At 35.6% G+C, this 15,609-nt stretch overlaps 1 protein-coding gene across 1 annotated transcript in view; it reads left to right on the top strand.

The window, feature by feature from the left end:
• The window catches only part of TBC1D15 (TBC1 domain family member 15), an 82,439-nt gene extending 79,728 nt beyond the window's left edge, over positions 1 to 2,711 (top strand). The window contains exons 16-17 of the mRNA XM_036759611.1: positions 510 to 596; positions 1,308 to 2,711. Of these exons, the coding sequence (XP_036615506.1) occupies positions 510 to 596; positions 1,308 to 1,529 (309 nt within the window). The 3' untranslated portion in view covers positions 1,530 to 2,711. The remainder of the gene's footprint in view (positions 1 to 509; positions 597 to 1,307) is intronic.
• Positions 2,712 to 15,609: the final 12,898 nt, after the last annotated feature.

Genomic DNA, 15,609 nt, shown 5'->3' with positions numbered 1-15,609 from the left:
GCCCATTTGGAAATGTTGGCCTCCATGGGAATCCTTGTTAGCAAAGCAAGATAGTGATGAAAAGTAATTACTTTTTAGTGTTTAACTATATGCTCTTGTCATTTCAAAAAGATTTTATTTTAAGAATTTAACCTGTGTTTGAATCATCGCAGAAGTTCCAGACCCAGATGGGAGAATGCAACAAATATGTACTAATCACTTTTTTTCTTGGATGAAGCGAAAATTATGTTTAACAAAAAACATAAAATTTATCTAAATTAGAGAGTAGCTTCCTTTTCTTATAGGTTATACATTGTTTGTACAGTTACTGAACTTATTCCATAAATGTAAATACTATTCTTTAGGATAGAAAATTTAAGCATTTTGGTAGGAAAAATATTTGTATAAATTGAATACTTGAATGGTAAGAATTTTATTACCATTGAGATAGAACTGAAAACATTTTTATGTTAGCATATTATGATATGTCTAATTTCTGATTGTAATTTTATTTTATGAATGCATTTTAGCATATCAATGAGTTGTCCATGAAAATTGATGTGGAAGATGTTCTATGCAAGGCAGAAGCAATTTCTATACAGATGACCAAATGCAAGGTATGCCATAGTAATTTTAAGAATTGGAAGAATTTGAAATTTGCAGCCAGAGGAGTTATTCTTTACTTGAGGCAAAATAAATAAGTGATAGTTTTAGGAATGCCAAGGAAAGCACTGGCCAGCTTTTTGGCTACTATTATGGATTATCTCTTGTGATTGAAAACATTTGCCAGTTGGGAAATAACACATACTAAGACAATGTAGCAAACATCACTGAAAACATTTAAGAGGACTTGAGAGGCAACAAAATTTAACTAAGCCTTGATAAATTATTCAATTGAATTAGAAAATGCAGAGTAGGGCATTCTATTACATTTGCAGTAGTGAGAAATAGAGATGATGATCAGAAATAATTAAATGAATAGTATTTTGGTTGTTCTATTAAGTTTTACTAATTGGACTTTTAATCTATTTTACAAAGTAAAATTACTTTTTTTTTTCCTTAAAAAGCAAAATTAATGCTCAGCAGGTTGAGTTCAAACCAAATCATTATTCCGTGTTGTATTTTTGTCTAGGATATTTCTTACAAGAATTCCTATTTTGTTGTCATACTTTTGTTTCTTCAAGGATCTAAACACCAATTTTAATAGATAAAGCAGCCTGCTAAAGTAGCTTTGAATGAAATATGCTTTTTTAAACATTACAAAAATTACTGTTACAATTTCCTTCTTCTCCATGACTATTAACTTTCATTATTTTTTTTCTACCTAGGAATTGCCTCAAGCAGTCTGTGAAATTTTGGGACTCCACAACAGTGAAGTCACAACACCAGATTCAGACACTGGGGAAGATGAAAATGTTGGTGTGATTAGTTGTTCTACACCTGCATTTCAGAATGGCTCCTTGCCTTTAATTACTACCAATGGAACCAGAGATGACAACACAAGGCAGTTAGGGATGTCACAAAGTGTCAGCAGATTAACACCTGCATGATCAGTCTTCTTTACTTAATTTTTTAAGAGACACTTTGCTGCAATTCTTTTTCAAGTACTTGAAAGGTGGATATTTATAATTTGGAGTTGATTATGCTTTAAGGTTTTTGGAAAGAAAGTGTACTGTGATGTTCTTGCATTAAAGCTTTACAAAGATTTAAACTAATTATTTTTGTAGTTACTTCTACCAAATAGCCTTTTCTTTTCAATAACATTCCTTAATATTTTTATAGCCAAGTGCATTTTCTTTTCTTGCTAATGAACTGGAATTGCATAATATTTAAAGTGGATGAGTTGGAAATTATGCACTTTTAAAAGCATTCACTTTGTTTACCCAGAAGTCTTGGTGGATTTTGGATTCGATGGAATAAAAATTGAAGCCTCCGGCCAAGTTGAAAAGTAGCTTGTTTCCCCGTAGAGATGATTTGACTGAAAAAACAAACAAACAAAAAAAAAGGATTTGTTTCTTAACTGTTTACAAAAAATACTCTGCTTAAGTATTTGTGCTGATTGAATGTAGATTTGAATTGGACATTTTAAAATTGAATTTGATGTCCACATAATGATCTATGTTTTTCCCATAAGTGGAAGAACAGTATATTTTTACATGTTAACATCTCTTCACTTGTGCATATAAATACTACATATATGAGCACTTATTTATGAGTATTAAAAGGATAGGCATATTTTCATTATTCAGCGTAATAAATTTGACTTGATTTGTACAAACTAATTTGACAAAATTAATGCATACCTTCAGTATGAACTCTTTTTTCAAAACTATTTTCTTAACTAAAGATTTATTTCATAAAAATACATTTAATCCTGTTCCTGGTGTAATTTTAAAATTAATTACTAGTAATCTAACTTTACTAATAATGTTTATTCTTTCCTAATAATGCATTAACTGATTAGTAAACTCTTTAAATTTTTATGAAGGACTCCTGGGGGGGAAACCTTAAAGTATGTATAAAATCACGAAGATAGTAATCACATTTCTCATAATAATGCATTTTTTTTTGTATATGACAAAGGGTGTTTGTTTATACCACACTATGTACTGCATGACTTTTTAAAGTTATGTGGAATTAACATAATTGATTCACTATATTGTAATTTGTTAATTACTGTACATATTATGAAATAAACCTGAAGTTGATTTAGTGTTTTCAATTAAATCACACTTAGGGGGAAAGTCTCTTGTTTAGTCGTTTAGTCTGGGGAAAAAAAAAGGGTCCAAGCTGGACTTCGGTATATCTTAGCTTTTGTATGCTTGAAATAGTCTTTTGAATGAATTGTGGAAGTGAGAAAGAAATCTGCCCCGTCATAACATAAAAATTTCTTGATCACCATGTCCTGAACAGGCAGTGATGTTGAATATGAAGGAGATTATTATCTGGCCCTTCAAAGCATCTTATTGAACCTGATGTTCACAGTGTAAAAAGAAAAAGTTTTTAACATAGTACTGAAATGAACGAGAAGATCGATTATTTCAGGAAGTTGGGGAAGCTGAGTAAACTTTCTTTTCTAGTTGAATAGATGCTGAAAATCATCACAGTGGAACCATTATATTTTAGCTTTTAATATTACATGTGTGTTATCTTTTATCAGTTAATAATGAATAAGCCTATTCAGAGAAAAAGCAAACTGATCTAAAGCTCAACATCTCCAGTCTTTCATTTCCTGTTATCCAGGAAATTACTAGAACATCATGATGGCCATCTTGTTCTTCCTGTCTGAATGTTAGTTTTTTCTGGAGAAAAGGGTGGGTGGGTGGAGAATTTCCTGTGCCATTTGCCACCTACTTCGATGTTTACTCCTTTGCAAGTTGAACTTTTGTAAAATTAATGACAGTTTTAAAAATACAAACTTTTTTGCTTAAAACACATTTTAACTAAATTATGCTGTCTTTTTTTTCATATAAAACATGTTATTAAAGTTGTTGAGTAAGCTCTGACCAAGACTACATTAAACACAGCAAAAAGCACATTGGAGAGTAAATATTTTGCCATCTCGAATTGTATAGACAAAACGAAATTCAGGTGAATTCTGAGTTATTTTTTGGAATGGTAATTAATTCCAGTTTTCAACTAAAATTGTGATGTAAAGGCATATGCTTAAGGGAGTCTAAATGGCAAAATGAAGATAACTACATATTAGAAGTGGGAAAATCTAGCTTGTATTTCAGTCCTGAGCCTTTTATTAGCCATATATATAGCTGTAGGCTTTTTGTTAGTCTGACCCCCAGCCTCCTCCTCAGAAAATACGAGTAACAACTTTCTTGTGTGCCTCACCTCGTTATAGTGACATTGAAATGAGATGATGCTTGTGAAAACCCTTTGAAAACCTCAAAACACCATGTAGATATGAAGGATTGGAAGATACTCTCAGTTGAATCAATGGAAGACAGGACTTTCAGTATTCTGAAATAGTCTTCCAAAAGGCTACTACATACAATTAAGGTTAAATACTTAAGAGAAATAATCCTAGAAAGCTAAAGTAGGCTATTAGTTTTACTTGTAGAACTATCTAGATCATTTGACTTCTTTTTAAAGTTCTAAATATGTTCTCTTGAGTGGCTAGCGTGGTTTACTTCTAGGATCCCTATTTTAATAGTTTAATAAAAATTGTTAGGTATTTCATGTCTTGAAATTTTTTACTTTAAGAGCAAAAGGCCTAAGGACTTGTCCCATAGTGACGTGACAAATTTTTTTTTCCATTTTAAATGGCTTAGTCAACATGGATTGAAGACAAATGTAAAAATGTGTAGGGATGATCACAAATAACAAAAATCAAAGCTAAACAAAACATTTCAGGAAAATAAAAAAAATTACTAGTTACCCAAAACCTTGAACCTGTTAAAGGCATTTCCAAAGCATTTTGCAGATAATAACTAATCCTCAGGACACAACTATAAAGTACACATTAGAATTAGAGGGAGGAAATTATTCTAAACTCTGTCTGAACTTTGCAAAGGATAATACTAATCATCTTCAACCTGTTGTACCTAAAATGGGAAAAAAGCAAACTTTTTTTCCATCTCCAGTTAACCTGCTGTTTGTGCTTTGTGCTATTTAACACCCATGCAGTCAGTAAACAATAAATGACTGTGGCCAGGCACTGTGCTAAAGCACTTTGGATACAAAAAGAGCCAAAAGGCAGCCCCTAAGTAAGAATGTTGGAAGTAAGTGATTTGATCGTCTAGCTTAACCATGTGTATATCATTTTTTTTTCATTTGTTACACTAAAGATCATAGAAAGTATGACAAGAAGAGGGTTCTACTGTATTCTAATTAGGATCCATGAGCAGTAATTTTTTTAAGTGAAAGGTTTGTATAGTATAACTTGAAAGCTTTTAAATTGCCTAGGTCTTGCTTTGATAATAAAATCCTGATTGAGAACTGGAAGGAGCCATGTAGTCCAACTCCCTTAATTTAAAGATCAGCCATGACCTAGGTTAAGTGATGTGCACCAGATCACTGCCTATCTGTAGGGTTAGAACCCACCTCCTCTGATTCCAAGTTCATCCCCTTTCCATTGTATCACACTGCTTACCTTTTTTGCTGTGACACTCCAATAAAAGATTCATTATTTGAGGAACAAAAACTAGTAGTTAGCAAATTAGTTGCAAACCAAATTAAGGAAAGGTGGGACTGAATTCCACAGTAATTCTATGACTATATCACGTCAAACATCTATCAGCTTAGTCTAAAATCAAGTCAAATTGGCTCATTTGGTGCCACAATCTGAAATGACTGGATTGGTTAGATGTTGAGACACAGCTATGGACACTGCTGCCCATCAAATGGTTACTTGTTTATTGCAGTTTGCACAATCCTGCAAAAACCTGGATTACCAGTAGCTATGCTGTTAGGTTGTATTGGGAAAGATGTCTTTTCTGGGTATTACTCAGCTTAGGAATGATAAATGGTGACCTGGTAGCAAGAAAAAACTACAGTACCTTTTAAATGGCCTTATTTATACGTTGAGCATGGTAATGTGGATTTAGAATCAAACCTATCGTGTCATGGACTAGACATGAGTTAATAAAACATATAAGTATGGATATTAAGATATTGCAGACAGCCATCTGTAAACAAACAAATCCTTACTGTGCAGAATTAAAACCTGCATATTTTATAGCAAAAGGCTAATACAAACATTTATTAAATATACAAAATTGCGGAAGCACATTTGTTAAGCTAGTGGCTTCATTGTAAAAAAAATTGCTGATGGTTTTTAGTGAATAAATTTCACGGCAAAATACATTGGTATATTATTTCTGGGAATTGGCTTTGAAGAAAAAGTATTTTTAAATGAGTTAAGGTAATCATAACTACCACTGAATCAGTTCCCTCAGGGATCAACTAGTAAGAGGAAGGTTTCCCCAGGGTAAATGGGACATTTCAGGAGACCTTATGGGAGGGTCTCTGCAAAATCCTGCTTGTGGGGCCAAGGTTTCAGTTTTGGGGTTGATGATTAGAGGCATGAAATAACATGGTGCTCACAGGAGGCTAAGATGGGTGAAGGGTGAGGGTGACACCTAAGCTATATGTGCTGATAAAACGAAAAGTTGAAGCTTATGAGCTATGATTTTGAATGGCACACCCATAATGTGCCTCAAATTTGGTATTACTTTTCTGAGTGTCAGTGAGAGTTGTGCCAAGATACTGCCAATTAGAGCTTTTTTCCTACTCCCTTTTCCTTTCTAAGGAAGACGTTAGTTTCTTTAATTGAGCACATTTGTCATTTAGTTTGTAGCACTAATTTCTACTGTTGCCCTTAAGAAATTTCAAGATGAAGGATTGCTTTTCCCTCCCCTTTACTTATATAAATAAGCAAAACTTTTGAGCAAAGCTTGAAATAGGTCAGTTAGTAAAGAATCCACCATGTGGACCAAACTGGTAACAGCAATAAGAGATGCCAATTGGTATTTAAGTGGAGAAACAAAGTACATCGAAGGGAACTGATTGGGAGAGGGCAAGGAAAAGGGAGAAAAACAAATTAGGTTGAATAGATGATTTCCCCCTAGCTCTTCAGAAGATTAACAGATTAAAAATGGAATTAATTGAAGTCACTGTGAAATAAAGAGTTGAGCTTAATTTTTATTTGCTTCTACATTTGCAAAATATGATTAATTTGTGGAGATACTGTTTTGAGCTAAAGGATAAGTATGCCCAACAAGAAGAGAAACTCTAAAATAAAACACCTGACACCCCTCCCCCCACTAACCCTAGAAAAACTACCCCAGATACTAGCTTTGTGTGGGTTAGCACCCATTTGTAACATATAAACAACTGATGAATTCCCATTTTACTGTCCATCCAAGATACACACAGAAAAAAGATGTGAGTAGGATACATCCAGGCAGGGCCCACATATAGGGAGCATGCATTGCCAGAAAAAAGTGGGAAGGAAACATGCATGGAGGACACATGTATGGAGATAAATGTCAGGGACCATACATGGCTGGTGCACTTCATACTGCTGATGATTCAGAGCTGCCTGTGTCCACTGTTAATCAGCCAGCTCTATATCTGCTTCTACTGAACGTTGTACTTCTACTTTCTACTGGGCATCACTATTTCTGCTGTTTCTTGGATGGTGGGCATCTCTTCTGGTCATGTGGTTGCTAAGCTGCTCTCTCTTGCAATCTAGGTTTCTGGTTTTTAGGGCTATCAACTGCTCTCTGTCTCTGTCTATGAAGTAACAGTAGCTAGAAAGCCTTTCCTTGACAAGGACAGGCTAAAACCATATTAGTGCATGGTCATGGCTATGAGTGACCACACCCAGCCAGGCAACCAACAAAAGTCAACAATATCCCAGGCCTTTAAGATTAAGACTGTTCTTTTGACTGTCTTCACTTGGTGCTGACTCTATATCCTGGGTCTCTGGAAACTGTTTGACTTGAAGTTAGAAAATTACTTGTTATTCACAGTTCCTGATTGTGAGATGGTGTCCCCTGAATCCATTTTGGGAGACTCTATCCCACTACCCTTCCCAACCTCCCTCCTCCCCACCCCCCAACTCCCTGACTGATGTGAAAATGAAACCAGGAAGAAGAACAAAGGTAGTCTAAATTCCTGTCTATTATTATGTATATTTGCCAGCAACAAATATTCATTTTTTAAAATCTGCATTTTAGCTAGCCCTTAAATTTATTGAACTCTCTACATAAGATAATGTACTCTAGTGGACTGAGCCTGGGATATAGTAGGAATTTAATATATGTTTATTAACTGACTGAGGAAACTAGGTGTTACAGATAGGGAGTTGGGACAATTTTCACCTACTGGTAATTAACTTCATCTAGGCAAGATTATTAATACATACTAGAAAGATAAGAATCTATCCTATTTTTAGCACCTCTAAGAAACAAGGTTCTCCAGGTTAAATATAATAAGCCAGATTTCTTTAGTTTACTGCATAAATTCTGCTTTTGACACTAGCAATCTTTGCATTTCCATTTTTTCCATATAATTTTATTTGGATGCTAAGATGCTCACACATCTCTTACATTGTTAAGTGTAAAATTGGACACCAGGGAGCGTGTCACCAAAGTAATAAAGATTTTGCTCTGTAAGAGATTTTTTTGCTAAAATTGATTTCTGTATATTAGCATTAGTTTTCCAGAAAGCTTGGTGCTCCTCTGTGGGCACAGAATATAATAGTTCATGGAGTTCATGCCACCTCTTCCAATTGTCATTATACCTGGCATATACCAGGTCTTTGGGTACTACCAGAGCCCATTTTAGTACCAGTAGAATGTAAGCTCCTTGAGGTCAGACTTTGTTGCATTCCCAGAGCCTGGTGGAGTACCTTGGACAGCACAGGCATTTTAAAAACACTTATTGAATTGAAGTTTGCTTGGGACTTCCTTATGATGATGGAGCTTGGTCCTATTTCCCTTGGGCCCCCAACTACCATGGTGACTAAACCATAATGGTTTATGATAGACTTTTATTCCTACTCTTGAAGTCTGGACTGGTCTCCAGCCTCTTGTAAGTTGGACCAAAGCACTAGTGTTTCCTTAAATTAAGATGGCTAAACCATTCTTACAATTTCTCAGTGGGCATTCTCATGTTTGAACTTTTAAATTTGAAGCAACATCATGTGGAAAGAACAGTGGATTTGGGGGCAGGAAGACTAGGTTCTAATGTTGGCTCCATCTCTAGCTATGTGGCGTTGGATAAGTCACTTAATTTCTTTCAGTTTCCACTTAACAAATGATGACAGTGGACCAGGTTGGGGGAGTCAGTGAACCATGGTCCCTGGGACAAATCTGGTCAATGACCTGGTGGGTTTTTTTTTTTACAATAATGACCTAAGATTGGATTTTATATATTAAAATTAGTATTTGAAAATGCTGGAACTATTCTTAGCCTATGGGTCATTCAAAAGTAGGTGGTGGGTCAAACTATGGGTAGCCATAGTTTGCCAAATTGATGCTAGATGATTTTTACAATCCTTCCTAGTTCAATTGTTGACTCATGTCTAGCTATTGGTCTGAGACCTGAGTTCAAATTTGGCTTCAGACATTTAATAGCTGTGTGACCTTGGGCAAAGGGTAATAACAACACCTCCTAGCAAGGTTGTTGTGAGGACCAAATGAAATAATATTATAAAAAGTACTTAGCATAGTGCCTGGAACATGGTAGACACTATGTAAATGTTTATTCCCTGTCCTTCTCCCCACCCCCTACCCCCACCACTTTGAAGGACAAAAGGAGAGGTATTAGATTCTTCACCTGGGCCATCTTTCTTTAAAAGAAATATTTATTTATTATTAGTTTTCAACATTCACTTTTATAAGATTTTGAGTTTTAAATTTTTCCCTCCTCCCTCCCCGAGGTGGCATGCAATCTGATACAGGCTATACATATACAATCATATTAAACATATTTCCACATTAATCATGTTGTGAAAGAAGAATCAGAACAAAAGGAAAAAACAACAAAAAAGAGAAAATGGTATGCTTCGATCTGCATTTAGACGCTACAATTCTTTTTCTCGATGTGGGTAGCATTTTCCATCATGAGTCTTTTGTAATTGTCTTGGATCATTGTATTGCTGAGAAAAGCTAAATGTAACAAAGTTAGTCATTGTATAATGTTGCTGTTACTGTGTACAATATTCTCCTGGTTCTGCTCTCTTCCCTCAGCATCAGTTCATGGAAGTCTATTCAGGTTTTTCTAAAATCTGCCTGCTCACCATTTTTTATGGAACGATAGTATTCCATTACATTCATATACTATAACTTGTTCAGCCATTCCCCAATTGATGGGCATCCCTCAATTTCCAATTCTTTGCCATGACAAAAAGAGCTGCTATAAATATTTTTGTGCAAATAGGTCCTTTCCCATTTTTTGATCTCTTTGACAAAGCTCATATTTTCATCATGTTTTTCATCAAAATTTCATATGTTATGGGATGGGTGGTACATGAAAATAGCCTACTGAATTATTTTAAAAAATTCATTTTGAGGTGAGAAATATTTACCTGCATCTTGGGCCACCTTTACATACCTATTTTTCTGATACTTTTCCTTTAAAGAAAGATTCTTTGAACTTCTGTACCATTTAGGTAAACTGTAATACAACCTTATACAATGTCAACCCAACAATGAAACGTCTACATAATGTCAACCTAGTCCTCAATTGAATCAAATAAAACAGGGAAAAATGATCAAACTAGTTGACTTGTTTGGTTACATCACAATAGTGGATTGGACTGGATGTGAATTTTCATTAAAGTTCTATTCTAATGTCTCATTGTGGTATGGAGGTTACCTGGGGTTTGCAAAGGTTATTCCAGCACAAACTGTTACAGCCTGTACCACATCAGGAAGATTTTGGGCAAGGGCTTGGTAATTGATCATATGTCTCTTGTCTAAGGACCAATCTAACTAAGTTGGGGAGGTTCATAACCAGGTTGGCTATAGGGTTATGAATCTTTCAGGCCCAGCCAATTCTGAAGGCCATCTACTAAGTTGTAAAGGAGTTGTGATTTATGGAATGAGACATTGATAAAATCATGATTCTTTGAAGTATTGGAGTAAGTGCATTGATTGCCTCCACATGGACACAATCATACACAATCTCTCCATATTGCACAGCTGTGCATTTTGTCTGACCTTCTTCTTGAAGTACTTCTGGCCCTCTACATATAGCCCTGGAATGGCATATTGTTGTCACTTATTTCCAATCAGGTCTCTAGCCTGGTCAATATACTATTTAAAAATTTTAATTTTATTTTTCAGATGACAAAAATATATTTTCTCTCCTGCTCTCCATTAGGAAAAAGAAAGAAAACCAAATCCCTTGTAACAAATATGCATTAGTCAAGCAAAACAAATTTCTCACATTGGCTGCATCCAAAAAAAGTCTTATTCTGCACCCTGAGTTCATGACTTCTCTGTCAGGACGTACACAACATGCTTCATCATGGGTCTTCTGGAATCATGGTTGGTCATGGCATGGCCGAATATAATTTTAATTTTGATATGTAACTTGGGGTTCTGGTCTCAGTTTAGCTTCTGATTCACTGTGTGACCCTGAATGAGTCACTTATCCTATCCTTTAGCTTAATTTCATCCTCTTCAAGTAAACTATAAATTGCTTGGCTGTTGATTCTATCTTTTAAGTTGCAGTGGAGAGATATAAATATTAATGTAATGCCATGTGTAAGATATGTTGATGATTTCTGAAGCAGCTTCTACTTAAATACATATTACTGATAGCTAATTATAATAGAGAACATTCATGTAGCACTTGGTCTCACAAAAATAATAGCAGCTCATCTTTACCTAATGATATAAATTTTTCATAGCCCTTCACATACATTATCTAATTTGATCCTCACAATAACCCTGTTAGGTAGGTGCTATTCTTATCCTCATTTTATAGATAAACTGAAGTGTATGTGTAGGTTCAGAAAATAAAATGAAGGATAAACAACAACAATGACTGGTCAAAATTTAAATGTCTTTATTCCTCTTGAGACTCTGCTCCTGACTCTCTGGACTTCTTTTTCCATCATTTCCCAGCAGCCTTCTCACTCTGGAAGATCCCTCCACTTCTGCAATCCTTTCCTCTGACTAGTTAATTCCTCCCAGATTGTCCATTTTAAAAGAAGTTCTCAGGCTAGCCATGGGTACTCTTTTTTTTACTCCCCAGGCACCAGTCCTGACTCTTTGGACCTTTTTCTCCACCTTTCCCCCATGTCCTACCCTGGTTTTTCAGTTTTCTTTTATTGTTGTCTTCCCCTATTAGAATGTAAACACACTAGGGGCAGCTAGGGGGCACAGTGAGTAGAGCACTGGCCCTGGAGTCAGGAGGACCTGAGTTCAAATGTGACCTCAGACACTTGACACACTAGCTGTGTGACCTTGGGCAGGTCACTTAGCCCCAATTGCCTTGCCTTCCCCCCACTCCAAAAGAAAGAAAACACTGATTAAATTGACTTTAAAAAAGAATGTAAGCACATTGAGGGCAGGGACCATCTTTCTTTTGCTTGTATTTGTTTTCCCAGTGCTTTAATCAGTGCCTGGAAACCCTTAACAAATGCTCATTGAATTGAAGTTAATTGAAACGGGAGTCACATTTATGGAATGAGAACTGGTAGGAATGGGAAGTTTTGGGCCAACTGCAACAATAACCAAGTAATCATTTGAATGCCTACTTGAAAGTGAATGACTTATCAGGGGACAAATCATGGGCAACATCTGACCAACTCAGTCATTTCAGATTGTGGCACCAAATGACCCAATTTGACTTGATTTTAGACCAAGTTGATTAGATGTTTGATGTGGTGTGGTCAGAGAGTTACTGTGGAATCCAGTCCCATCTTTCTTCGTTTTGGTTTGCGACTTATTTCAAAATGTCAGTTTCTGAATTATTAAAGGGAGACTGGCTGTGAATGAATGGGTCAAGTCTCATCTTTACTTTTAAAAAAGTTTTCTAGTCTTATAGCAATGAACAATAGATAGGAAGAAAAAGATATTTTTAGTTAAACTATATAATGTGGTTTAATTTTTTCCCTTGTTCATACAACTTCATTCTTGATATCATGAATAATGACCACTATACATGAAGACTATTTTCAGAGTAATCTTCTAAGATACAGTGCCAGTGCACAGTAGGCACTATAAATGCTTGTAAATTCGTTGGTTGATTGATCAAAAGGTTGGAGAGGTACTTGCAACCAAGCCAGGGGTTCTTAACCTCTTTCTATGTCATGGACCCCTCTGGCAGTCTGATGAAGCCTATAGATTCCTTCTCAGAATAATACTTTTAAATGAATAAAATCAAATACTTAGGATTAAAAAAGAAATCAATTATTATATTAAAACAAAATGATCAAAATATCTAAAAATCAACTCACAGACCCCGGATAGATAACCCCTGAACTAGAAGTACTGACTCATCCAAATGAACCTATTACCCCTTGTTCCTAGCCACTTTTTGCCTTCATGTAATAATAATAATAATTAGCACTTATGTAGCACTTACTATGTGCCAAGCACTGTGCTAAGCTGCTTTACAAATATTATCTCATTTGGTTCTCACAAAAACCTGCAAGGTAAGTGCTATGACTATCCCCATTCTACAGTTGAGAAAAGTCCCAGGATCACAGTTAATAAGAGTCTGAGGCTACATTTGAACTCAAGTCTTCCTGACTCCAAGTCCAGTTCTTTATCTACTGTACTGCCTAGTTAGCTTCATGTTTGTTATACATTTAGTATTTTCTATTTAAAAGTCAGGATAGATGGCTTTTTACATTAATTATGTATGCAAAGTTGGTTTGAGTACTTAGAAAATAAAATGAGGACTAGGAGCTAGCACTGTCATGCCAAAGTACTTTCAATTTGTTTTCTGATAGGTTTACTTTAACCATATCAGTGCATAAAGGAATACACAATATATCTTAATTTCATCAAGGCATTTAACAAAGTCTCATAATATATTTACAGAAAAAATTGGAGAAATGTGGGCTGGATGATAGTACTATTAGGCGAATTTGTAGAATGTTGAACAACTGTACCCAAAGTTTTGATAATTAAAGATGTCAACCTGGAGGTAGCTCCTGGTGCCATGCCAGAGGACTTTCTACTTGGCCCTACCATGGTCAACATTTTTAATGGCTTGAATGAAGACAGAGAAAATGTTTCAAATTTTCAGATGGTATGAAGACAGAAGGGCTTGGCAGTTGGGAATAATGAACCTACGTCAAAAAAGATGACATTGAATAGGTATAAGTGTAAACCTCTGCACTTAAATTCAATCAGTTCCATAAGTAAAGGATAGAGAACTCTTGATTTAAAAGCAACACATATGAAAAATAACTGGAGGGTTTTACTTAATCACAAGCTCAATGAGAATCAAGAATATGATGAATCTGTCAAAGAGTTTATATAATCTTAAACCACCTTGGTAAACATAGAATATCCACAATAATGAAAGTATTAGTCCTACTCTACTCTTTGTGGGTTAGAGCTTAGCAGGATTATATTTTGCAAGCTATTAGCTGGGCTTTTAAAGTGAGAATAGAATGCAATGCAGTGAGGAAGAGGATCATGCCTAGCCAGTGTAACTCTCAGCATCAAAGATGGTGCCACACCTAAGAGTGTGAGCAAAGCAACTTGTTTTCTCAACAGACTGTCCATTTATATTTTTGATTACCTCCTTCTCCTGAAAATGTTGATAATAACTGTAGCACTTACAAGGTTTTTCAAAGGATCATATGAGACAGGTATGTAAAATACTACATTCTATCCACTGCACCCAGGCAGCTAGGTGACACAGTGGATAGAGCACTGGATCTGGAATCAGGGAAGCCTGAATTCAAATCCAGCCTCAGATACTTTTTAGCTGTGTGACCCTGTGTGTCACTTAACCTGTTTTCCTCAGTTTCTTCAATTGTTAAAAGGGAATAATAGTGCTATCTCCCCTGGTTGTCATGAGGATTAAATAAGATAATATTTAGAAAGTACTTAGCACAGTACCTGGCACATAGTAGGTGCTTAATAAATGCTTATTTCCTTCCCTTCCCTCCATTTGCTAACCTTGAAGCACTATAAAAATGTCAGATCATAGTAGAAATAATAATATTTATAATAGAAAGTTAGTGACTTTGAATCCAAAGACTGACTCTTCTATTTACTAGTTGAAAGACCACGGGCAAGTTAATTAATCCTTGTGAGCTTCATTTCTTTTAGTTCTCAAATGGAGATAACAACACTTACACTATGTATCTTACAAGGTTGTTGTGAAAAAAGTGTGTAAAGTGATGTATTATATAGGTGTGAGAGCATTATTATTATTATTATTATTGATGATTGAATGTGGGCACTTCCACATCTTACATTCCTTCCTCTTCCCCAACATCTAGAGGAATCCTTAAGTTTAACATATTTATAGTACCTGACCTGTAGCTAAATCAAGTCCTACAACTTCTCTGCAGTAAAGCTTCCCTGTATGGAACATGAAAAACACTGCCTCATATTTATATCAATGAGCATTCAGTTATTTTCTTTACTGGGAAAGAGTGTACGTTATTATGACGGTTATCACAGTAAAATAATAAAAGACGGTCAAGGCAGAAAAATGCTAATGTTTAAAAAAATGAAATTTGATGGCTTAAGAGATTAAAGTATTTTTGGAGAAGAGAAATGAGTAGCTCAGGCCAAGTTGTTTTCTTGTACAAAGAAAGCTCTTTTGTGTGTTGTTTTTCCAATATGTGCGAAAAGGTCACTGTGAAATAAAAAATCGCCATGTTGGAGACAAACCGAAGGCGCAGGTCTTTAATCTGGCTGTAACCATCTCAGCCAGAAATGAGTCCCTGTCTAATCAGCCTTGCATCAGTTCCCAGTTACGCATATAAAGAGCGCAGGGAGAAGAGAAGCTTCATTTCTCCTTCTTCAGCACTCAAACTCTGGACAGCGCCCTGAGCAGCCTGCTCGTCCTACCTAGCCTCCCTTGTATTCTTTCCCCTACTTTGCAGCTAGAGCTGAAGACTCAGACTTAGCCACCAGTCCGCTGGTTCCCCCTGCTGTAGAGAAAGGAAACTGCATAGATTTCCCC

The sequence above is a fragment of the Trichosurus vulpecula genome, chromosome 5 (assembly GCF_011100635.1).
Source record: "Trichosurus vulpecula isolate mTriVul1 chromosome 5, mTriVul1.pri, whole genome shotgun sequence".
NCBI classification, from domain to species: Eukaryota; Metazoa; Chordata; class Mammalia; order Diprotodontia; family Phalangeridae; genus Trichosurus; species Trichosurus vulpecula.
Note: the sequence above shows the minus strand (reverse complement) of the source record. Positions and strands in the feature narration are given on the sequence as shown.